General features: G+C 39.3%; 1 protein-coding gene across 8 annotated transcripts in view; it reads left to right on the top strand.

Moving 5' to 3' along the window:
• cadpsb (Ca2+-dependent activator protein for secretion b) overlaps positions 1 to 27,122 on the top strand; it is a 73,762-nt gene that overhangs the window by 2,018 nt on the left and 44,622 nt on the right. For all 8 annotated transcript variants that reach the window (XM_030051400.1, XM_030051407.1, XM_030051405.1 and 5 more), the window contains exons 2-3: positions 16,352 to 16,465; positions 18,955 to 19,287. In XM_030051400.1, the coding sequence (XP_029907260.1) occupies positions 16,352 to 16,465; positions 18,955 to 19,287 (447 nt within the window). The remainder of the gene's footprint in view (positions 1 to 16,351; positions 16,466 to 18,954; positions 19,288 to 27,122) is intronic.

Genomic DNA, 27,122 nt, shown 5'->3' with positions numbered 1-27,122 from the left:
ACTAATAATGCATTGTCAGTAAAGCATATTCACATCTGGCTAGCTTAGGCAGCCACATTTTTTTTTGCCTCTGGTCAATGAACAACTCTACTGGAAGAGTTTGATGTGTCTCCCTCAAGGGTGCATCAATGGTGGAGGAAGAGCAATTCTTGTAACCCTATTTGGTTTCTCTTACATTCCCCGTAATTCAATATCTATCCATCCATCCATCCATCAATCCATCAATCAATCAATCAATCAATCAATCAATCAATCAATCAATCAATATCTATCTATCTATCTATCTATCTATCTATCTATCTATCTATCTATCAAGGAAAATCTTGACTTTTGTTTGGTCCAGATTCTTGAGGCCTGTGCCTCCATGTGTCACAGAAGATCCTTTCTGGGAAATTACACAGCTTGTAAAAAACTAAATGATGACAATGGAGTGTAGTGTGTACATTTGATTTTTTTTTTTTTTCCACAATTGATTTTAATTTGCATAATATATTATTGAATGAAGTTGATAAATGATGCACTGGATTAGTAATATTTAAAGACATTAATCACCTCATTCTAAATTGATAAGTTTCTGGCAGGCACTGTATGTGTATTTATAGTATCATGGCTGTGTAGATTGATGTGCAACAGTTTTCCCATTTTCCATGAAATGTTTTATGGAGTCATAATATCACTACCATTTAATTATTTCACTGTCCTCTGTGAGTTTGAAGAAAGTCATCACTCTTTATCACAAATTAAATTCTGTTGGATGCAAAATATTAAGCACTGGTCCTACACAATATTTGTAAATTCCTCTTACCCAAGAACTTTTCAGAAACTTACGATAAACAGTCAACAGTATTTAATTTAGTAAATTCCTCATAAGTTTGGCTGTGCCATCTAATATGTAGCCTATTGCATTTAGTTGTTATAAATTAGTCACAGGAATATGATCAAGCCATTTCTGTAATGAAAAGGCTTAAAAGGCCTCTGTGAAGCATGTGGAGCAGCTCCATGATAATCCGTTATTAGGAGCTCTGGCACACAAACAGCAGTGGTGGGCTATCACAGTGAAACAGGCCTAGGCTGCAGAATATGCACGCTGAACTGCTGCTCCTTGAAATGTGTCGCTGTAACCTTGTGAAAGGGTAACACAATTACAGACTGTCACTTCCTTTTGAGGGGCAAGGAAAATAATTTCTCAATCTCAGTCTGAAAGCTGTCCTCACCCCAGCAACTGGAGTATGCACGAGTATTGTAAAGGCTGCTGATCAAATTTTAACTCAGCGTCATTAATATTTGGTTTAGCAGCAGCATGGTGGTTAACTGGTTAACACTGCTGCCTCAGATCAGCAAGGTCCCAGGTCTGGTTCCCGAGTCTGCATAGCTCTGTGTGTGTGACGTTTACATCTTCCTCTTGTGTTCATATGGTTCTCCTCCTTGGGTGCTCCAGTTTCCTCCCACAACCCAAAGACACACAACTCAGGTGGATTTGAAGCTTTAAACTGTGCAAACATGAGTGTGAGTGATTATCTATCTGTGTTAGCCCTGTGATACACTGGTGACCTGTTCAGCATGTTTCCCTGCCCTTTGCCCAGTGCATGCTGGGATAGGCTCTACTCTCCAATGACCTTGAACAGGAATAAGAGGGTAAAGGCACAGAATGATCGGATGAACACTTGCTTGAGTTGATGTAAAGGCAGTGGAAAAAATGAATCACAGTACAAATTGCTTAAGCTGTCATTTCAAACAAACACCTCACAGGCACAGGGTAACAGACACAGATCCATGCAGAAATGGTATATGCAGGTTTTACTGGTGACGCATCTTGGGATAGGGCTTTACATTAATGGGACACTCAAGTTATTGAGGTTATTAATAGTTGTGGATAAATATACAGTGAAGCAATGAATATGCACAGAGGAATTTAAGTGAAAGTATAATTTAAAGTGCATGGCCATGGATAATGAATGTAGATAATACAGCATGAACATGTAACTGATACTATTTGTAATACAACTGCTGTATATTTTGAGACAGAAATTTAGAGAATCTTTAGTTACTAAATGGTGCCAGTCAGTACAATTTGAAGCATATTTGCATGTGTGTCAGCTAGTATTCCATCATTAATATTAATATGTGTATAATCAAACACTGAAAAAAACAAAACAAAAACAAAAACAAAACAAAACAAAACAAAAAAACACTTAAAGTTAAAAATAAAAGTCTAATGGAACAAAGTGCTGATTGGCGGAGATCATATTGTATATCTTAGTATCAACTAAGCACTCAGGTCAAGGTTTCTGTCAGTCTGAGAAACTCCAATGTCCTAAAGATAATCTAACCCAATCAACTCATCTGCCTTTAATGGAGTGCGTCTTGGCTGAGCGTTTTAGTGCTGTAGTGCACCATGGATACTCTGAGGGACAGGAGATAGTGATTAGTACAGCAAGCCTGATGGTATGAATGTGAAGTAGAGTTTATTTGGGGTGTGCAATCATGAATTTATCTTGCATGCCTCATCTATCAGCGATATGGTGAATGTGTTTAGTGCCAAACTATGTTATTACTTGTTACCCATAATAGCAGAGGAATTAATTTGGTTTCACGTTCTTATTGGAAACTATAATTATTGCTTTGAAGTGAAGGCACAAAGCAATTACTGTGACTTATTTTGAAAGATGTAATTTTGAACAGACATATCGATACCCATTGGTAAATAAAGAATTAGTGGTTCCACGGGGGTCAACTGAGAATGCCTACCTCTAATTTATCATTTTTGTATTTGACAGTGAGAAGACTGAGATTCTCGAGAGCAGCAGCATGCAGAGACGGCATGAATTTAAGACTGGAGTGAAGTTAATGGTCAGGTCATTGAGTTGAGATGAGGAGGCACTTTATTGGATCAATGTAGACAAGAAACAAAAGGAAGATTAAAGTAGCTCCTTGGCAGAACTTAACTGGAAGTTTGAATCCAAGAGTACGGCACAGGAAAAGTCATAGATGAACATAATCACTTAATTTTTGCTGATGACGGCCAATACAGTTGTTCAGTAGATTTATATGGCGTTATTGCACTGTTGATGAAGTGTAGACAAATGTAATTTAATAGATAACAGTAATAGCATCAAACATTTAACAAAAATGTAAGGCTACCAGGAGGGGAGTGAGGGTTGATGAGTGGCAGGGATTCATGAAAACAAAGGCCAATGGTTAGTTTCACTTATTAATAATATAAGTAATATAGCTATTTTTTACTTTATAAGTAAATGACTAATATTTGCCTGGATTCAGATTTGTGTACTTAAGGACAATACAACTGGGCATAAACAAGGGAAAACAATGTTTGGTCATTGTCAGAATGACAATGTTGTTATGATGATGTTATGTTGTTTAAGTGGAATAGTGGAATAGTACATTAGAAAGGATGTGGTGTGGAGAAAAATGGGAAATTATCATCACTGGAAATAGGTATGAGTAAACTGAAGGCAATTACAAAAACAAACAAAAAACAAACAAACAAACAAACAAAAAAAAAACAGTATTTTCCCCTTTTCTGTGGCCAAGACTTTTATGTGCTATGTGGATAAGAAAAGTGCCGGTTTTGACTTGAAATGTCACTGTCCCCTGCTTGTCCTCTCTTCCTTGGATAGAGTCAATAACTGGCTTTGTAAGAATATGTAGAGAGGAATGAAGACACTGATAACTGAGAAGGAATTGCCCTTGCTCGTTAAGTTCATCAAACAAATGGTCATATGGAGAGAATAGAAGAACTCAAGCATGGCAATGAAGTAATTTTCATTGTTGTGGCAAGGCTTTGAATTTGTGTCCAGCCTGAAGAAAGCATCCTTTGACAAAAAACAGAAGAAGAAGAAGAAGAAGAAGAAGAAGAAGAAGAAGAAGAAGAAGAAGCTTCATAAGCAGTGCCAAAGTCAAATTTTGAAAGGGTTGAGAGATGTCAGTCAGTCTTTGAAAGCTACTGTTGAAAGATGACTTACATGTTAGTTGATCCCCTTCAGTATAAGATATTAAACTTGCTCTCTTGTTCCATTTTATGGGAGGTGGTTGAGGCTCTTGTAGGAAAAGACATACATACACTCATACATATACTGTGCAACCATACACTCAACATATCAAAGCTTCACAAAGTAAACGTCTCCACTCGGCATGAAAATAATGAACTGCAAAGGCCTTATTTGTTTGAACACTAAGTACTTCGCTTCCCATGGATTTCACTGCTTTGAATGCAGCTCTCACAGTCTGGATCAAATTTATTTGCTTATTGTATGTATAACATCCAGGAATAACACCTCTGATAGCTGGTATACAGTCTAATACAGTCTAAGTCTAGTCTAAACTCAAATGTTGGACAAAAAGATTTTCCGCCGCTGCAAATGTGCAGGACAGGAATTAAGGATGCAAGGCAGCATCATGTGAGGAATACTTCTTGCTAAGAGTGTCTTGTGCCGTGATCTAGCCTACCTCTGACACGCTAATGTTTCTCCTCTGCAACTGCTCTGTATTATAACAACACCACATCAAGCTGTCATTATTCATATTACCCGAACATAGTGTACTTGGTTAATTACAGAGGAACCTATATCGCCACAGAATCCATTAAACCTCGCATACATCCGCCTTCCGAAACAGACAACTCAATTAGAGCTGACAAATGGCAACCACCTACAGTTAGCATTCGCTCGCTGAACAGAGACCTTAATCCTGGTGCGTAGTGAGGTGAAAAGCACACACACACACACACACACACACACACACACACACAAAAAGACTCCAATCTTAAGAACGATACAGTCCTTGGACATGAAGAGCAGTTGTCTGGTTGAAGGAGGAAAGAGCTTAAGTAGTTAGTGTGTCCTCATAGTGTATGCATGGATTGAGATAGATTAGTCTGCAGGGCTCTGTTGATTTTTCTATTTATTGCTACAGCACATAAAAATATAATCCATGCTTGCGGGGTTACACATTAGCTATACCAAGGAAAGAGTGAGAAAGGACACACAGCTCTCCTTATCTTGTGTCATCTGTGCTCTTTATATTAATTGATCATAACTGCAAAAGACTTTTATCAGTGTTTTGTCAGAGGTAGATATTATTAACTTTGGTCAGCACTGCTGCTGGGAATCAAAGGCGCTTCTGCTTCCAGTAGTTCATAAATCAAAACCGTGGTACAAAGTTTTCCAGAGGACCAAAAGACTCTCCTCTCCCTAGATGATAAATTAATTTAGCATTATAACTAACTTACTCTCATAATCACCCTCAAAACACTAATGAGTTTGTTGTGTGTATGTGAATGAAGAGAACAAAGTCAGTAGCTGGTGTTTGCCTAACAATGATGGTATCTCATTTGTATAATTATAATGTGATAAATAAGGCAAGGAATTCAAAGGATTTGCTTTATTGATTCGGCTTAAAGGCTACTGTGTATGGAGAGGGTAAAATGTGGGCAATGAAAAACCAGAAATATTAAATAAACAATTAGGTGGTTCTGTACTTCAGTTTGTGGATCTTTGAAGTGAAGTGGCTTTTTTTTTTTTCTTAACTAATGTACAGAGTACAGACCGGTTTTAGGGTGGGATAAGAAAAACACAAGAGCGACACAGGGATTAGTAGGGCTGATTTATGAATGCATGCAGCCTTATCACAGCAGAGGGAGAAGACATGATCTACAGCATGGTCATTACTGCAGCACTCTGTTGAACCACTCCTATCTTTCTAACGTAATGAGACACAAACAGCAATGCAGAGCAGCTACTGGGCTGAATGTCAGGTGGACAAACCTCCACTTGAGGTTTCGTTCTTGTCTTATCATGGCAGCGTCTTCCTGTGCCACTCCTTTTAAACACAGCCACTACACTGCCCACCTCCTGTTAAACACCAAACCTCAATCTGTGTTTGTGACCTTCCATCTTTCCCCAGGGGAGGAAACTGGGCTCGAAATCTCTGCTTTGATCACTATCATTGATGTTAAATGATATCCAAAAGCAGATAGGCGGTCTGTGAGTATGTGGAGGGGCCTTTCTATGCAAACATAGACATAGAAGGCATGGCTCAGCAGATGGAGCAGGGTGTCTTGTAATCTGAGTGTTCCTGGTTGGATCCCCGGCTCCTCCAGAGAGCGTGTTGAAGTGTCCTTGAGCAAGATGCTGAACCTCTAACCCCTCCTGACGGGCAGCTTGGCACCTTGAATGGTAGCCTCTGCCATCAGTGTGTGAGTGTGTGTGTGAATGGGTAAAAGCAAGGAATACATTGCAAAGAGCTTTGAGAGGTCAGTAGACGAGAAAAGCACTATAGAAATACAGTCCATTTACATAAATAAAGTAATAAGAAATAACCACAGTCACACCACACAGAAGGTATAGCTAAATATGAAAACAAGGCTGAGTAAACAAACAAATAACCTTTTTTCATCCCCTGTTTAGTTTCAAGTTTTACAAGAGCTAACTCTTCAATATTCCTGCCTCATAATCCTCATGATATCTGACAGATCGATTAATTTGGTTTCCAAATACAGTGAGTCTCAGGTATCATCTCAATTTGTGTAATATAGTGTTGTCATCTGAAATCTTGCAAACAAAATGCATATCCTCCTCAAAACATCTCACTGAATAATCCATCAAATAATGACTTTTTTTCCCCCCAAAAAAGTCTGCCTAATGTAATCTGTGTCATCTATTTTCACCACAGCTTGAGCCATGTCTTATTGACTCAGCTCAAGCTTTGTTGCACATTAAACACAACACAGATTGGCACCAAAAGAAAATTATATTTGCAATAGATAATTGGCATTAAAAGTAGAGAGAGACAGATAGTGGATTGACTGAGAAAAAAGGAAAGACAAAATGGTGATTTGTGACTGGAGGGGGGCAGGAAAGGGCAGGATTTATGTCTCTGCCTCTTGATGAGAGTAATGCAGCAGCCTAAGACATAGGTGCCAATGCCCAGTCAGCTTTGTGTACTCTAGATTGAAGGATTATATTACTGAAGTGGATACTCTTTTTTTTTAGAGCCAAAAATAAGTGCTATCACACACAAAAAGATGGACAGGGGAGGATAAATGTAAAAATGGCAAAAAAAAAAAAAAAAAAAAAAAAAGTCTTATAAACTGATTCAGGTGTGTTCTCAGTATCAAAGAAACATAAACTTTTCATCTTTCAGCTGAACACACGAGCCATGGAGCTGAACCCAAGCCCCTGTATCAGTCAAATAACAACCAAATTACATTATGGCAGTTCTTGTCAGCATTAATGTCTTTCACTTTTTTCAAGAAAATTGGCAACATCACATTTTTTTTCTTTTTCTTGTGGTGTTCAATCTATTCACCTGTGGAAACCAAATAAACAGTGCTGCCCATCGTATCAGGCTGATAATTGCAACATGCAGATGAATTATGATCACTGATTGAATAGCAGCTGAATTGAAAATCGTGTCCTTGCACATTTTATAACAGGAGGCTAAGTGTGGAAGTCTAATCCTTCCTTATGGACTTGTTGAGTAGGGGCATATTTTCTCCTTAGTGACTGAATGAGCTTTGTGAGGATCCAGCTGAGACAAGCTCTGTGGGTGCTGCCTGCGAGTTGGTGGTGAGATAACAGCAAACTGTCGCAAGGAGGGGCCCGGGTGGTTATGAACACATTGTTGTCCTCTCAAAAAAAAAAAAAAAAAAAAAACAGCTCCTGAATATAACAGCAGTGTGGAGACTGACTGTACCGGGCCAGTGCTCCCTATTTTCCCCCCGTTTGCTGTGTATCAGGTTCTGTCTGTACAGTGTACACCTGGCTGTTTACTAACCCGGTGGAGTAATATTTATTCAGACAAGGCTGTGTTTGTGTGTCTTACAACAAATCTATCTGAGCAGGTCTGGCCAGGGATAATAGTTTGTGCATCTCTCTTTGTATAATTGCAGCTTTCTGACCACAGCCAGTACATGGTATCGTTGTGGTGTGTTTGCCGAAGCCTGTTATTGGTATATTTTGTGCACCTGTCATGCAGCACTTGCTCTCATACTTGGGTTTGCTGTTTACTCAGATGTTGGTTGGTCGTGTCGTCTACAACACAACTGAAATGGGCTTTGTCTGGCTAGAGGAGGCACCGGTATCATGTTGACTGAGAACCAAGAGCAATATTAACAACAGCTAACAACACAATGACACTTGAGAAGAGCATTTAGCTTGCACAATATCCCTTCATCCCTCTGTGCATGTCTCCTGTGTGTTTTTGGTTTTTATTTGTGGAGTACAGTTTCAGGCTGACATCTGCCTGAGACAAATCCATTGTACACATTGTGAGAATCAAGCTGGAGAAAAAAAATGCATTAGTCATTTTCTGAAATTATTTTTGTTTTGACGGCTGTTAACTTAGAGTTGATTCATTGCTTTATATCAATATTATAAAACTGAAAATTTGTATTTTGTTTCAATAGAAAATTTCACTTTTCTTTAATTTATTTCTTTATTTTGAGGTTCAACCAGTGCATTTAGTACCCAATTTGAAACTGCATGGTTTAGCAGTATTTTTTTGAGTTTGTAGTCTTAGTTTTGGTCCTTTGACTAAAATGTACTTTTTTCATTAGTCAGTGATTAGTTTATGTTGTTTGGTCTGCTCTGTTGCACATCTATTTCAGTCATGTAACTCCTCCTGCAATGTCCTTGCTTGATGCAGAAAAGCTACTGAGAGCGTCCAAACAGTTTTCCAAATCTGTTTGTGCATAAGAGAAGAAAAGGGGGAAATGATGCAAGGCAAGAGGTGGAGAACAAGCATTGACATTTCACCAAATCAAATGTTTGGTCATTTTTTGGTTATAGGTCAAAAATTCAGTGTTTCTACAATAATTTGTTATTTGAACCACACAATGAGAGTCAAGTTTTCATTAAAACAAATTTAATTAAATTTGAAAATTAAAATCTAACTGCAAAAATACAAAAACAAAACATGAAAATGGATTTTTCATTAATGACATCCTGTATTTTATTTTGAAGATAAATCATGTTCTGTTGTTCCACCACTTATACAGATAAAGGTCATTGGGCCAACTAAAATCACCTCAACAACACAGACTTCCCCAAAATCCCCCAGTTTGGTCAATGAAATTAAAAAAAGAATACAGAATACTTTTATGGCTCAGCAGCAACTGTGAGAACATCTATCATCTTTGTGACTTATTTTTTTATGAGTTTTATGAAAACTAACATGCACTGTGGCTGATGTTTCTGTGCCAGATAAACGAGACAAATATAAACTGTTTTTAATATGGTCATCATAGTCAGTCCTTTCAATCGGTCACATGAACAAAGCTCCATCTTGCAGCCATTTAATTTTGGAAAACACCTTAATTTAGCTCAACTTTTCAAGGTTATGTAACTTCTGGATTGCAGGTTTGTGTGAGGCTTTATTGCATGGGAGTACAATAGCTTTGCTGCATTCAGTTAGCTAATTATTCCAGTCATCACAGCCCTGCTTAGAGGAGAAGGACAACTGGAGATATGTTGCATATCTCCTGTAATGAAACTTCTGAGAGATAAAATGACGCTTCAAATAATAACTGTGAATTACAGGTATTGTGTAACCTACAGTAATACGGATTGTATTCTTTCTCTTAAAACATATGGATACACAACAAAAGCAAGCATCCATACTTAGTCCCAGGTACCCATCACAAAAACAACAACAACAACAACTGCACAGCCCCATAACTACCTTTAACAGTAAAATAATGTAATAGAGGCAGTGATTGACAGCACTATATATAACATTATTGGTATTACCAGCAGAGACAGTGTTGTGGAAAACATCTTACACTCTAAATATATGCATGTTCTTCCAAACAAGTAATTTTTCCATCTATTGTTGTAGTTTCATTTTCAATTAGTTTCATAATGAGACCATGCAGTCACATCTCAAGAAGGCATTTTGGGGCCTTAATCTCTGGGATAAAACAACATAAAACGCTGAAACAGATTTTCTGAGCAGTAACAGAGGTCTTTTAGAGGTCACATGAATAAACCGTAATACAGCAACTGGCACGTAATCTTCGAATATCGCTGTCCATTTATGCCTACTTAAATATGCACAGCTCAGTATGCATATGTTATCAGTCTTGACTATAATTATGCTGAACATTTCACTCTCCTTCTTATTCAGTAATAATGCTATCAATCTTCTCTGTCATAATATGTAGTGTACGATATCTGGCAGACACACTGCAGGACCAAAAATGTTGTGAAACTCTCAGATGTTAGAAATTGTTTGCTACCAGATTAATGCAAATTGCCCCCGCATTTCATTCAAAGAAAAAACAGTTGCAGATACAAACATAATTCTTTAGAGTAGTTACAAAGAAATAAGGTTTTTAGTTCCTTGAAGAACCACTGAAGGCAGCAGGCCATTTTCAAGGCTGTGAAGAAGGACTAATGTGCATGCAGCTGCTCTAGTGGCTAAATGATCCAAGGTCTGCATGTACGTGTTGATACAATGAGGTTGAAATATGTTGCACCTCCTTTCACTTTTGTATTCACTATGTATTGTCGCATAAAGAACAATTTCAAATTGTTTGACAAGGAGCACATTTCATAAATATTCTCCTTATAGACTCCTGCACATCACTTATGTGGCTCTTTCTTTCCAGTAAATATCATCCACATAGACTTCAGTGTGGCAAACTATAAATTAATGGCCATAAGCATTTTTAATGAAAATTAAGTTACTGTACATCAGGCAATGGGCATACCTCCGCTGCTGACATGCGAGAGGTGATTAATGTCACTACCCACTTTATTGTGTGTCAATGAATCATTGTGTTACACTGCAATCTTGATAAGAGCTACAGAGAGAATCAATAGGAGCAAGGCAGAAAAGCGTGTCCTGGGGATCTGGGAATACTGATGAAAATGGAAGCCTTTTCTGGTGTTTACCAATCAGCTGAGTCGTCCAATCAGGGATGGCCAGGGCGGACATGAAATGAAGCACATGTAATATAGAAAGTCATAAATTATTATGCAATTGAACAGTTCTTTCATGACCAGCTGTACCTTTTTTTTTTTTTTTTTTTTTTTTTGTCTGGTGCACCGGTGTATACTTCAGATTGGCTGTCAGTGTCAACTCTGCACACACACACATAAATTGACATGCGCATGCAGGCACACACACGCATACCCACGGTTCGTAGCTTGCTGTGGTGTCACATAAAGTAAGATCGGCCAAGATAAACTGTCAGCATAAGCAAAAGTATTATTAGGTTTGACCTTTCATGGTAAAGGCTTGAAGTAAAAAAAAAAAATGTTTTGCCAGCATTTGGATGACTGCCACTACCCCATCTTCTATATATTTTAATATCTTCAGGAGTCTCCTCTGGGTAATCATAGGAAGGGAAAGACAAGGTTAAGATAGCTGCAGCTAGCAGCTTAAAGCAGAGGATTTGGTTAAATCTTGGCCATTCAACAGATGTCAAGCTGTTGTATTAATTTTGTTCAAACAGAACTGAATTACAGCTCACTTGTTAAGACATTTTTTTGTGCGTTTAGAAGTGCCACATGATTCCCTCTCCCAGCTGTAAACAAACCAATCAGACATGACAGCTGTATTCTTTGTTCAGCTGAAACATATTTACCTCAGTGCAGTCCAGGTAATGAAATGGTTATATATCTTTATTCGAGGAGGCAATATCTGCAACCTCACGTCTGGACTTATAGCACGTCTACCACATTTGTCTGAAAAGATTCTGATTCAAGTCTGTTTTTCCTCCCCAGTTAAAAGCCCCAGGGCCCGACAACCCACACATTATCAGGCTGTATATCCACCTCAGTGTATTACACATTAACAATACTGCTGTTTTATGTTTTGATTTCTCATTCCCTGTTTGTCCATTTGTCGTAGCTCTTGTCACTTGGCATTCCTAGATTTCAGAGAAGCTATGCCAGTCTGATTTCCTCTGGTAAATGTTTCCACTCAGTGCCTCTGGGTTGTTTGGCCACTCATTCCTTTTAATTAAAACCCTGAGAGTAGATAACTCTGCTAAATAGAAAATGTGATTTCAGGATCTAATGAAGAAACCTTATTCTTTGGCATAAAATGGATGAAGTAGGCGTCTCATAGATCAGGAGTGAGGCTGTGCATTATAGTGCACCTTGCATGTTAACTTGCACTGCAGATTCATCATGACAACAGCCAAGTGTGTGATGTTGTTCATTGTCAGTAGGCAGAAACCCTCACTTTCAGAGTGGGACAGGCAGCCAAGGATATAGGTAAGTCTAGTTTAGCCTCCAAGTGTCTCCACAGACCATACTAATTTGCATACCGCGTTAATATTAACATTTTTGCCTCAAGATGTTCCTTGAACACTGGGGTCTATTAAAACCTAACACGGAGAGTCAACACATCCTGCTTAAGCTTGCATCTAGCTGTTGCAATAGAGACACACAAATCTTTAACCTGAAGCAGAAGTACTGATCTCTGATTTTTTTTTTTTTTTTCCTGTGCTGGTTTGACTAACCCTCATTTATGCAATGCAAAAAGATCTTGCATGTTTGGACATTAGGTGGGGTGTCATACTGAGACGGAGAGGCTTGTAACATACAATATGGGCTGGAATTAGAATGGCTCCTTAAGTGAAAAGATGCATGGGAGTTTCTTTCCATGGACACTAACTGGGAGATCAGATCATTGTTAATCTTTGTGTACATGCATGTATATGTGTGCATATATGTTTGCGCACACATGTACCTTTGCAAAGCTTTCATATTGGATCGAATGTTTGTGCTGTTACCCCAGTTTTCATAAAGAAATCTATTTTAGATGATTATCCAACAGTTAGAGGGGGGAGCGGTAAGATGGACACACAGATGGTGTTGAGATTGCCTCACAGGCACATGATATGTGGTACTTTTCCATCTCACTCCTACACCAAAGTCTGTCACTTGAAAAGCTCGGTTGAGCGCGCACAGACACGTACTTTAATAGCAGGTCCTTATCCTACGTTAGTACACACAACAGCCTTAATAATGCTGAGCTGTAGAATAAAGGCTGTTTTCTCTACAGCAACAATAGGAATATCAGCCCAAGGACTTTTGATTCAGACATTTGTCGGGACACAGAGAACCCGAAAACACCTTGACAGCGCTGAAAAAGACACTGAGGAGAATACAATACACTTGTACAGCATAAAAATTTGAATTAATGCTTTAATAAAAGATAGGTTGTTGAGTGTTTATAGAGGATCACGTATAAAATATTTCAAATCCCTCTAAGAAAATGAAAAGAAAACCTCTTTTATGTTTTTATGTAGACCAAATTTATTTCTACAGCATCATCTTGCATACCAGATGCTGAGCAAATTATCTTTTTTAATTACTCTTGAATTTTTCCTTTTATTTGTGTTTTTGTATATTTTACTCCTAAATTAACTAATTTGGTTATTATTTCTCATGTAAAGCTCTGAAACTCCCTCAAACCTTTTTTGGACTGTGTAAAGCACTTTGTAACTCCGTTTTTGAGAGGTGCTACAAGAATAAAGTATATTATGAATATTATTATTATCATTATTCATAAATGGACACATTTTAGAATACCGGGAGTCGCTGTTCAGGGACGGACAATATTTTGCCTCCTTATTCACCATAGGCTTAAAAACAATGTTGATAGCATTTTTGAGACTTCTGCATCAAAAATGGATTGTCTTTAGGAGAAATTAATTGGGTTTTCCTAATTGCTTCAATATAATGTACATTTGGTCTTTGGTTATACATGAAAAAACAAAACAAAAAAAAAATCCATGTTTTTTAGCATCTGAAAACAATATGTAACTCTCACTATTGGAGAGTAAGTACAGTTACAGATAATTATAATAACTAAAAGGGACTAATGATGGACCAGGGCTAGTATCAGAGGATTGTAGGTATGGAGCCAAAATATGAAATCAACAGAGAAAGAGACCACACAATGAAGCAACAGTCACACAGAACCAATACAAAAATATGTATTGTAGGAAATAAAATGATATACAAACCCTTCCTACCTAAGCCGGCTTCCTAAAGTGCACAAACGCACATTACCTTGGGCCCAAAAATAAAATAAAACAACAAAAAATGTCTGTCCTATGTGAATTATTTTTATAAGAAATAATGTTCACGTTCACTTCCTTTCAGTTGCACTTCTCCTATAAGGGATAGGAGGTGAGAGTTCCCCTTGTTGTGTGTGTGCTTCCTTGAATGAATGTGTGTTCAGTGTTCATTAGCTTCCTAACACTACCCGGGTAGCTTTAATGTGTTAGTCTTATCTGGAATTAATGGAATGGGTCGATGGTCCTAATGTCCTCTGAGGGTGGATCCCACGGCTGTCCACACTGCGCTTCTGGTCCCTCCTCAGGTGATCGTCTCTGGGTAGGCTGGCCACTGAACCCTCGGGTTCAGATCTCCGCTGATCTAATCCTGACCAAAAAAAAACAAAACAAAACAAAAAAACAATCTACACGCACAGTGCAGAATGCATAAGTTACTCTCTTCCCTCTCTGTTTATCTCTAGACCTAACTTACTTCCATCGTTCAAAATATCTCTTAATGTATGACCTATTACTCAAGATATACAGTGCTTCAATCACTGTGAAATGAATTGATATGCATCATCACAACAAGGGTATTTTAGAGCAAAAGAATTTTCTATCACATATTCTCTTCACAATCTCCACTTTAAACAACCAAATGAAATCATGTATCTCTCTAAAGCCTTAGGATAAAAGGTGCTCAATTAACTTTCCAAATTACTATTTATATTTTAAAATAGCATTCAAAATCTAACATTCTGGTTTTAACCATTTATCTCTCAATACAATCCCCATTTTTAACGATTTAAGTGAACTATATTATCAGTATTATCTTATTAGCACATACATTTCAGCAATCAAAATGAATTAAATGATATTGCATCTGTATCATAAACATAAGCAACATAACCAACAACATCAATATTAACATCCTCTTTTGATTTCTAAGTCAACAGAATTGAGTGTAAGGCACCTTTACGCTATACCATGTTGTCATCCCTTCACTAACATTACTGCGTTGACATCCACATTAAAATAGCATTGAAACATTAGCTGTTAGCTTAGCACTAAACGTTAGCCATTAGCTTAACACTAAACGTTAGCCGTTAGCTTGACGCTATAGCTATCATTTTCTTATCACTATTGGCAAATTATAATGATACGATCTGTACCACGGTAGTATTAAAACATTGGGCATAGCGCCTTAACTCCAATTGTTTTTTTTTTTTTTTTTGTTTTTTTTTACAAAGACTATCTAAACATTTATCAGTGTATTCAAAACAAGCTAACATGACAGTGCATTTGGCATCCCATTTTTACCGGAGCTCACACTGGAGGACCCACTAAACAGGTTCCCCACGGTCTCAATTACAACCACATTCAGCTCCTGATAAACAACAACATATTAGTAGTTGGTATGAGCGGATTTATTATAGAATTATGACTTTATCTGTCATATTTGCATACCGGGATCTCTTCAGCTCTTTCGGTTCGTGCATTCACGGCAAAGAGTCACCAGAAAAAACAGCAGAGGGAGCGCACAGAGCAGACTGGAAAGCTACAGACCAGAGCGAGATACAGAGTGTGGCGCCACTCTCTGGTGGGGCATGAAATTACACTCATAGTTGACACAATGTTCATGAACCATATTTTGTCATATGGGTTACAAATAGGTATAAGTAAAAAAAAAAAAAAGAAAAGAAAAAAAGTCACTAAAGGCTGAGTGGTTAGTCACCTGTGATGACCCCATTGCACAGTTTGGAGTTTGAGTGATTCTCCTCTTGTTGTAATCCTTGATCAGCCAAAGAAATCAATATAGTAGCTAGCTGAGCAATTGTTATTTTATTATATATATATATATATTATTATTTTTAAGGCTCAGCAGAAAGCTAGACTGATTGCAGTCTTAAATGTATCTGGCAAAGTCGGAGACAGACTTTGCTTTTTGTTAGCAAAATAATTATTTCGGTTGGAAAGTGGCAGAAGATTTGGATCCAGTCTCATTTAGGAGAGAAACACACACACACACACACACACACACACACAAAAAAAAACATCCAAGTTTTAAACACCACCTTAAATCACTAACAGGGATGATTATGAGAAACCCCATGGAGAAAATGAGATGTAGCTGGAATTCCATATTTGGGCAAGGCCTTTTAGTCAACATTACGTCTGGTGTCTGAGGCCTATTTGCTATATGAAAGTGTTTATTTTTTTATTATTGTTTTCCCAGCTAATTTATTGTTTGCACTGCCAAACAACGTGCTGGGGCTGCACCACTGAGGCGTCCTCTGTTTGCCCTTGCTTCCACAGATAACCAAGCAGCAGCTTCAGCAGACCAAGGATCGCTTCCAGGCCTTTCTCAATGGAGACACACAAATTGTGGCTGATGAGGCTTTCATCAACGCTGTGCAGAGCTACTATGAGGTAATTCCATATTATATTCCTTCCCTTATAATCACAGTATTAGTCACTGAATATCTTGAGTTATCCCTGTGCACACATGTCCACTACATGTCTGCAATTTTGTTGATTATAGAGATATGTTGCTGGATAGTCACCGTCTCTTATAGCTATAGTCTTTTAATCAAATAATGCTTTATTCTTTTGACAGCCTCTGCAATACATTTGAAACCGAGCCTGATCCGATGTCATTTTTAAAGTAACTTAATTAGAAAAGAGGAAAATCATAAAAAGGCCTTTTGACATGTTATGAGTGATTTGTATCGCTCTATAGCAGGGATATACGGAAATATGTCCAAGCTACTGAGTCACTTCTTGTAATTACAGCTTCTCTTGCAGCTTCTCTTAAGATGGGTGAAAAAGCCACTATGTTTCTCTGAAAGCTTGCATTCAGACTAGTGAGTGGTAAAATGGTGGCTGAGGCTATTCACTACAGATTATGAGTCAGAGTGGTTGACACAGCCATCTTTCTAACATTACTATTCAATTTGCAATTGGAAAAAAAAAAAAAAAAAAAAAAAAACATCATTGCTATGCATCTGGCACAATAGGCATGGCAATTATGGGGATGTTTTTAAATGCTGAATCCACATGAGAAAAATGAAGAAAAAAATGTATGTTACAAATAAGCTAGAATTAATGCCTTGCAGTTTTGTGCCTGTGGACTTGGCAAGTTGCAGTTTACATCCATGTCTGTCCAGACTGATGTAATATTTGAAATGAAGACTTTACAGGAATGTAATAAAAGCTTTATATGTATTTTTTGCAATTTGGAAGTTATCACCATATCAACATGTATGGTTCCAGGGAATAATTTTGAGTGAGAAACATGCTGTCTACATTTAGAAATTATTTTTACAGAAGAGTGCAGAGAACTGATAGAGAGCTTCATTACATGGTTTAACAATCATCACCTGAAGCTCAGCATCAGCAAAACCAAGTCCAAGAGGATGTTATTGCCAAATTTGAAGAAATTCCCTCAAGGTGTCCCCAAAATATTGTGGTCATGAGAGTGAGACGTATGGACAGACAGCTGGACAGCCCAAAAACATGATGACAAAGACAGGACTGGAGCCTTCAGTTCATTTTTACTGACAGTGATATGAGGATGAGTGTGACAGCTATGTACAGTTTTTACCCCTTTTGTTTACTTTCGTGATGATCTTACACTTTAAAGGAAACTGGATTAAAATTAAAAGTGTGATGAGATTTCCAAGACATACATCAACTTTAATTTTTCCATGCCTTGAAAATAAAAAAAAAACCCTGGCCAATCAGTAAAAAAGTAAGCCAATTTTTAAATTCTAAATAAAGTGGCAGCTTAGTTGAAACACTGCAGCTCTATTATCAAGGGTGATCACAGGTTAGTTTGTGTCTCAGAAGTGCTCCTGCATGGTGGTTGGCTTTCTGAGCTACAAACACTTCTTTAGGCAAGAAAACAGTGACTGACTTGAGTATCTTAGCTATTTATCTCAGCCTGCAAAGCCTTGTTCACCACTGATGGAACAGACGCAACATGACAAGGGTAAATACCACTGTAGGACATTGGTTGCTGCTCTTTGAGGATGTTAAGGACACAATGTAGCTGTCAGAGTGACAGAGCAGTCAGCTGTGATGGAAACTTTGTCCAGTGCTATGACAAGCATTGTCTGCTTCTGTCTCCATTAGGCTCACCATCATTGTGAAGAACAGAAAGAGTCCAGCTTTATAGTTCTGTCACTCTCCAGTCCTTCAATTCAAAATCAACAGTTAATTGCTTCATCTAGTGATGCCAAAGGCAATGGCTCTAATCCTAACAAACGCACAAAGGCTTAAAAACAGTCTTTTTTGTTTGTTTGTTTGTTTGTTTTTTGTTTTGTTTTTTCCAAACTGTACAGTGCAATTTCAAAGTACAGAGATTGGTTACTCATTTTGTAATTAACATTTACCAGTGAAAAGTTTGGATGCGATCATAAATTGTGATTCTGTGATTGTGCAAAATGTGCAGAGGTTCCTAGGAAAATGGCCACATGGATTATCACAACTTTGTAAAGCTCCTCTTTCAGCGCAGCTTTAAATGGAGACCAGGGCAGACTTGTCAGACCTCTACTGGATACTAACAACAAATAACATGAATTAGGTTTTACTAACTGCCTCAGTTTAGACCTTGGGCAAGAGGCTGCCCTCAGGCAAGGTCCTAAGACATATTCCCTGTTTGATAGTGAATGAGACAGAAAACTTCTTCATGCCTGCATAATGCACAGGGTGAATCTTCTCAGAAGTCTCAAGCTCTTAATAAATGCATTTACCACCACATCATTCCTCATAATTTTGAATGATGCCTGTTGCCTGTTTGTAGTGCTAATCTTGAATATCACTGCAGAGGAACGCTGCATGGCATCACAGTAAAATGCAGTTCTGGCTCTCACCTGTTACACCCAAACAAATAATGACATTGGTTTCTCACAATACAGGTGTTCCTAAAGAGTGACCGTGTGGCTAAAATGGTGCAAAGTGGAGGCTTTTCAGCCAACGATTGCAGGGAAGTGTTCAAGAGGCACATTGAGAAGCGTGTGCGCAGCCTTCCTGAGATTGACGGTTTGAGCAAAGAGACGGTGCTCAGCTCCTGGATGGCCAAGTTTGACACTATCTACCGCGGTGATGAGGATCCACGCAAGGCGCAGCAACGCATGACTGCTAGCGCAGCCTCTGAGCTCATTCTCAGCAAGGACCAGCTCTACGAGATGTTTCAGAATATCCTTGGCATAAAGAAGTTTGAGCACCAACTGCTTTATCAAGCCTGTCAGGTAAGTTCATTCACCTACAGGTGATATGTTTTTTTTCCTATGTATTATTGAATCAAATTCCAGTATGGTTATGCACTTAGAAGTTAAAAGATTACAATCACAATACCTCATGATAAGCAAAAAATGTCTTTTTGTCAGTAAGACTGCTAAAGCAATCACCTCTGTAGCAGTTTATTTAGTTAACAATGTGTTTGCTGTAGGTTCCTGTTGCTTTAATGATATTCATTGCTATTCATTCAAGTCAACAATGCTACATCATCAGGGAGATGTGTTGAGATTGCAGGAGGATAATGGTGGACTTTGGGCAAATTGTGTCATACATAACTTCCTCCTAGCTATCTTTACTGCTTTACAGCTCTCTGTGGGAATGCTGAAAGCAGCACTAATGTATTCTTACTTCAGTGGTTTGATTAAAAGTCTCATCACGGCAGCATTTGGAGCAGGGCTCAAACACATTTACATTTCCTCACCATTTAATGCAAAAAAAGCCATACCACTTCATTTGATTTATATCTAATACACATGCCTCTTAGAAGCCACTGAATCTTTGAAGTGGCTTAATTTCTGTGGAAAGATATCATCTTACTTTCCATAGTAATTAATTGATAAATCTGAACATATGGTTTGAAGTTGTCAAGTGCTGTTAAACAAATGGGATTATTCAGTGTTGTTAAAATGTTTTGGTTGCTATAGATCAATGCAGGTTCCATTTTCCAGAGTGTTCATTAGCCAGATGCTTCTAATGCTGAGGTGAAATACATCTCCATTGTCTCCAAATCCAGTGTGCGTTTTTCCTCCCTAGCCTTTGAAGATGCTTAACCTAGTTTTATGTGCTGGCAGCAAAGCTTGTAGTATAGGGTCAGAAATCTGCATGCTGAACGTTGTGCCATTTTCCCGCTCAGATCTCTGCGCAATACTGAGCTACTGAGGAACAGCTGAATGACACTGCCATAAAGACATGTTTGCTGTCGTTTACTGTAGAAGAGCTGGATTTGTGTGTTCATGTGAGTGTGTGTGTTTGTGTGTGTATGTACAGTCTCTGTGATGTTGTTGACAGCTCGGTATATACTTACATGAATGTGAATGAATAGTAGGCAATAGAGATTGCATAATGGCACTGAATTTTCAGTGAGGGAGAGGCTCTTTTTTCCCCCGGATGCTTTTTTTTTTTTTTTGGCTATTCTTTAGAGTCTTTTCTGACATCTCATGTGCTGTCATAGCAAAAAAGAGACACAGCATGCACTGATGGTGACTTTGAGCCACTCCTCAGTAAGCAGCCGTGGCCCTACAGTATATTCCCCTCCGCTAAACGATAGAATCCTCACTAAAAAGGAGATGAGGCAATCCAGTCAGGGTGGCTTAGGGCTGTTAGGGATTTGATGAAAGGTTTTCATGGATTGGCTGGGATTCAGAGGCCATCATTTTTTTTTTAGCTGTTATCAGTGAGGATTTACATTTTTTTTTTTTTTTTTTTTTTTTTTTTTTGCTGTAACATCCAGAGAGCAGAAAGAAGCACTGGTCTATTTCTGTCCCATGCTGAAGTAAGAGCAGCCCCTGGAAGTGACTCACAGCCTGATTAAACTGGTATGGCCAGTGGCCTCACCAGCCAAACTCTGTGCAAGCTCCGCTCCCTGATGCTTGCACAGTTCTTTAGCTGTGGTGACATTTACCACGTCTGCAGCCAAACAACCGTCTGAAAATGTGTTTGGTATCTTCTCTCATCACACAGGAGCATCACAAACTCTAATAGCCTTTCAAAATATTTTGTTTGATAGTACTGTTCAATCTTGCACATTCTTGGTCAGAGTCATTTTTTAACATTAATAGAATTTGGTGTGCGCTTAATTATTTCCTTAATTCAGAGATGGCTGATGAAAGTCCTGCGGTTAACAAAAGCGAAAATTCTTCAGTTACAAAAAGTTACTCTAGAAAGTATATTTGCATTCATATCTGTTTCACTGCAAGCTTGGGTACTTTGTAAAAGAGAAGCCTTATTCATTTTTTCATAAAAGAGAAAATTTTGTTACAACTCATTTTTGTATCAGTGCCATGCAAAAAGTGTTATGTGAGCTCAAAGCTGGTCCATTGTTAGTGTATGAATGAATCAAGATTTTGAATTACTGTTGCTGAAGGTTTTGCGTGTGTGGTGTGTGGTGGGGGAGCGAAGGGGGGTTAAATCATGTCATAAAAAGATCATACAAGGTTGACCTGCATCCCACATATCATGTTTGTATTTTCAGGAAATCATGCTCCATATGCAGAGGACCATAGATTAGTTTTTAGGTTTGACTTCTGGCTGACTTATCACGACTGTAACTGAAAGCCCGTCACATTAAATAGAGTTGATATTGTTGGGGCTACAAGGCTATTTTGTACATATCTTATGCAGCGTAGTTCTGTAGCTCAGTGGGTGGAGCATGGCGCACAACCAGTTTAGTTTTGTTTCCCATTGACACTATCCATGCTAAAAATGTATGCATTCATTGTACTTCAAAGCACTACTGCAAGGCATACGCCCAGTGGCAAATGGCATATATGCTTGAACTGATTAGAGCAGGCATTCTCAAAGTGCATCCCTCGGAAATGTTTCTGGTGGTCCATGATGAGTTAACCAATCTGTCTTTCAAAGGCTGTAGCGGGCTTGGTTTTAAAGCTAGAGAGAAGATACAGTATCATATGAAACTATGACTTAATGGTGACCCAAGGCAGCAGTTGTCAGCCTGAATTCCAGGGACCCCAAGCAGTCCTTGAAGGGTTCCAGGGGGTCCCAAGAAAAATGTGGAATAGTGTAATTTCACTATTATTTCATTGACTGCAAGTTACCCCAATGAGAGAACGCACTCTTCACTCGTAAGCTGTCAGTCTACAGTGTAGACAGTTATGGAATAACTAAATCTTTTCAGATGGGCATCCCTGAGACCACATCTTATTAAATATGGGTCTGTGGCCTGATGTGTATCGATTTGGGGGCCCTTGAAACCAAAAAGGTTGACAGCCACTGACCTAAGGAATCTACTGGTACCAAGTATGTCATGCTAGGTAGAAAGTTGGCTAAATATTGCTCCAAAGTTATGCTCAATTTTGGTGAGGGAAAATGTAACAATGCCATTTTTAAAGGGGTGGCTTGACCTCTCACCTCAAGATATCTGAATGAAAGTTCTGTGGGCTCCCACAGATCTCCTCTTTGCAGACCATGCAGACCTATTGCAACCTAAATCATAAACTTTGCTCTTAAGAATGGTAAAAATGCAATGTGCCCCCTGGGGCCAAGCTGTCAATGGTTGGACGATAACTATAACTATGCGCAGTAACTATAGCAGGCATCTCATGAGTCATACATGACTTGCAAGATGCCTAATCACGAGACAGATTTTGTCATCATTGCAGGTATGTCAGCCAGTTGGCAAGATGCAGGAGCTGGGGCCAAAAAATCTTGGGTCAATTAGGAGAAAAGGACGTTTCAGGAGAAACTGAGCAATACTGACTTCATTGTACCTCACAGGTGTTTATTTTACATTATTGGCTGTAAACCATTTCCAAAGCAGAAATTATAGACATGCACCTTTGTCATTAAAACATTTATAAATGGACAAATGGGATTATTTTGTCCTCCAGAAATCATAGCAGATATTTCTCAGATAACTGACAATTGTTATGACTTTTAGGGCCCTATCTTGTGCCACCCGCTATCCGCTGCCACTACCCACTACCCGCAAATTGCGGATTTAGGATCCTCTGCTATCCCTAAACGGTATCTTGCGCCCACGCTACCCGCTATCCTTATGCCGACTCCATCATTTGTGCCTGGAGATGTGTCCGTGTGCGTGTTTCATGCGCTATCCCTAAAGTTGCTATCTTGCGCACACACTTTAGGGATAGCGGATAGCAGGTGGTCAGGACCACCCGCTATCCGCTTTCCCTAAAGTTTGTGCTGTTAGAAGAGCGCGCCCAGGCGGCTTCAATGCGCACCCCGACGGAGCCTCACCACGCACACGGTCGGACTGATACCGGGACGCCGCCGGAATGGACTGAGTATATTACTCATATAGACTGTTTAGAGGAAAGACTGTTTTAATTGGACACTTACGCCAGCACGTTTTATTGTTTTATCATAAGCCAGCAGCTGTGCTATATTTTTATTTTTAATATTTTATTTGCCCAATCTACCTTGTCAATAAATTAGTTTACACATAATTCCACCTCTGCCTCTTGTGTGTCTGTGGTGTGGCCCGGGGATTTTACTCAATCAGTACAACCTTGTGACACGTCCACTTGGACACATGTGGCTCCACCTCCCGAATTAACTCGCCTATAATATAATATATAATATGCATATATATAAAGCCAACTTGCTTTAGCCTCAGTAGAACCCCTGAGAAAATCTACCTCCCTCTCTCCATCGCGGGTTTAGGATTTAGGATTTAGGATAGCGCAGCCTGCCCTTAAAGGCAATGGCACCTGGCACACTGATTGGTTTAACTGGCGTAACGCCCAAAACACGCCTATGCATAACATAGCGGGTAGCGCAGGTGTTTTGCGGATAGCGAGAGGTGCACAAGATAGCAACTTTTACGGGGGAACGCCTCTTCCTAAATCCTAAATCCGCAAATAGCGGGTTTAGGGAGTCTGGCGCAAGATAGGGCCCTTAGTCTAGAATAGGCTATTGAAGAGAAGATTTGTTCTGGAGTTATTTTATGTTCTGTTTTCTGGGGCAGCCCTCAATTGGGCCCTAAATTGGGCCTCATTCATCAAAACTTTGATAATACCTGGACTGGAGTGTCACAGTGACCTCTCACACTGCTTCATACAGAGGTGGAGAGTAAGGATTTATTATTACTTATGTTACAGTACTTAAGTACCTTGTTCCAGGAATTCTATTTCTGGAGTGTGTTTCCTTGTGTTTAGTGGGGTAGCAAATCCTGAAAATTGTATCTAGTCTCCATTATACAATCATTCCATGTGCACAATATTATATGTGCAAACGGGTTATTGCTTCTCTTTGCTTTACACAGAAATATGCATATGTTATTAGAGGTGGGCTGAATTAGATTGCCATTGGACTACTTGTACATTGCCTGGAGTTTATTTAATGAAAACATAATTAGCCATAATTGGCAGAAATCAGTCAGGTAACAGCAAACACAGAGAGAGTCAATGTGCTGCTGCCTGCGTAGAGAGTAAACAGACAACCAGCAGATGAGCAGCCTTTCTGCATCTCTCACACCCTGAAATTAAAATGGATTTGCTTTATTTAGATTTGCCATGCGTGTATTCTCTGAACACTGCAGATCACTCATAGTATGATATTTAATAGTTACACAGTTACATTTTGTTAAAAGCCTTTCTGCTTCTTGTAACATGCTGTGTTTCTGTGGTATTGTGTGTTTTTTTTGCATTACAAAAGCCAAATGAACAGAAATCCAATCCTGTTTCTTTTGGTGCTGAAATCAGACTTTTCCATCTTCCACTCAGGTCAAAGAGTAAGCTTTATCTGGAATAAGTAAAGGCAGAAAGCCTTGACCTGAAAGCTTACAATAGCTTGTAAGTCAACATGATTTTGTTGACATTGTATTTAGCTGTCATCTGCTGTTAATACAAGAGTCAAACAACCGCTGACCGTCTTGGTGCATAGGAGTGTAGCACAGGTTGATTAGACTAAAAGGGGCTGGAGATATGAAACACTCAGACAAGAGAGACGTTTTTTCGCAATTTAATACCTTTTGCTGTAAGTTTTTTCATTTAAAATTGCATAATTTAACAAACACTGGTCTGATTACATCCATGTGTGTATGTTAGCATTTATATAGACTGCGCCTTGTTATACACCTAAGTGGTTCTGGCTCATAAAAACTACCTGACTAAAATAGAATAAATTAGTTTCTGGGATATGAAATTGTACTGGTGGTACCATCGCTGACTATTTTAAAAAATCTTTCATTTCTCATGCTCAGGTGTTGCAATCATGAATATTTATTCAGATGAATGAACTCCTACTCTGACTAAAATTATTCCCCAATCTCAAGTGGCTGCTGATTAAATTACTTTGGCCTGGGCGTCAAAGTGAGGCACCTGCACATCAGAATAAATCTTTCTCTCCCAAAGAGCCACAAATCATGGCCTGCAGGCCCCCTGACTGACAGACCATGCTCAAATCAGCGTTCCTTCTTACAGGCTTTGAAGGAAGCCCCGCCTTGGTTTCCTTGTTAATTTGTCTCGTCAGCAACTGTTAGTTGCGAAATGAGGCCTGAGCTCTTCCTGGTTTAACCTGTAGCTGATATAATTGTGTAATGGAGCCACTTCACTGCACACAGGATGAGGAGAGGATGAAAGCTTTTGCTGCACCCTCCCAGCCGCATCTAAGCTAAAAAGCAGTGGTGATGATGCACAGGGTAAAGCTTGACTGCAGAGGCATATATGATCTGGACAGTATAAATCATGTACAAGAAATACAAAGGACATGTTTGTGCTTGATAGAGATGCCGCAGCTTCGTTAGCCACAAAGCCTGGTAATGAGCACATGATGGCAATCTCCTAATTAGCATGCCTTGCATACGTGCTACACTCACACGAGAGAAGCTTTTCTCACGCTGGGCACACCAACACACACAAATACAAACACACACTCACACGGGCCTGCTTGTACACGGCAAGTCTAAATATAGCCAAGCTGCTTCCACCTCTCCAGGTCCCATCCACATCCAGTTCAGTCTTTCTCCTGCAAACACAGTTTGTGTCCCTCTGGTCTGTATGCTGTCTGCAGCTAATGTCCCATCCACATGGGATTCTGTCATCAGCTGTACTGTTAACTACCCGCCTGCTTCTGCTGCACCACCTTTAACCTGCTGTCAGCTTGGCTAACATTGAGGCAATGTCATCTTTATTTAGCTGCAGTGGTGCTGTCAGATGCAGTAACATAGAGGGAAACTTACCTTTTAGCTGGGTTAGTGTTATGTGAGAATGCCTGTCCACCTATATTGTGCTTGTGCACCACTGACAACAGTGACCTTTTAGACGGTCTGATCAGATTGGGGTGCTGAGGGGCTCAACAGAGTGTGGCTTTTACCTTGCAGAGACACTGACCTCCAGCTCTAGTTCCCCTTTTATGGCTTGGCCCATCTCAGCGTCGTCAGCGTCGTAATTGAAGAAACTGCCCCCATCCCCCATCTCCCCTCACATTACATGCTTCAAAGTCACTCCTCTCATGTTAGCCATTTTGCAGATGAGCTGCAGACTGCGCATGGTCACAATGCATAAATTTATCTGTTACCACAGCATTCGATTTCAATACAAAATTCGATCACTTTGAAGATTTTTAAAATCTTGTCATACTGGATTGTGGATTAATGTTCTTTGTATTTTGGGGGAATGGGGCAGGGAGAGACAGAGACAGATGTGAGAGTAAAAATGCAGTGTCAGACAATGACAGGCCAAGCTGCTGGTTTTCCAGGCAAGGCACTGTGGCAGTTCTTTGGGGACTGCTCGAGTCAGAGGTCGCTGGCACAGCACTCCAACAGTGCCCAGAGCTCTGAATGCTTTGACAGGCAGCACAGGACAGCAGCAGCAGGGGGAAAGGAGCCATCCAAGCACAGCTCCGGCAGCAGTGCAATCACTATCTGCACCACTCACTGTTATGGTTGTGGACAAACCTGATTTTCATCTCCACACTCTTAAAAGTTTTTTTTTTTTTTTTTTTTTTTTTAATCTTGCTTACAAGACTTCCTGCCACAGGAGACCCGCCTCTGCTAAAGTGTCATTGCGTGGCAGACCAGTGCTCAGTATTGCTGAGCTGCAAGTGTAGACATTCTGCTGCAGCTGGTGGCAAAGTCTGATTATGT

This window comes from Myripristis murdjan, chromosome 5 (assembly GCF_902150065.1).
Source record: "Myripristis murdjan chromosome 5, fMyrMur1.1, whole genome shotgun sequence".
Lineage (NCBI taxonomy): Eukaryota > Metazoa > Chordata > Actinopteri > Holocentriformes > Holocentridae > Myripristis > Myripristis murdjan.
The sequence above is the reverse complement of the archived record's forward strand: the minus strand, read 5'-3'. Positions and strand labels throughout refer to the sequence as shown.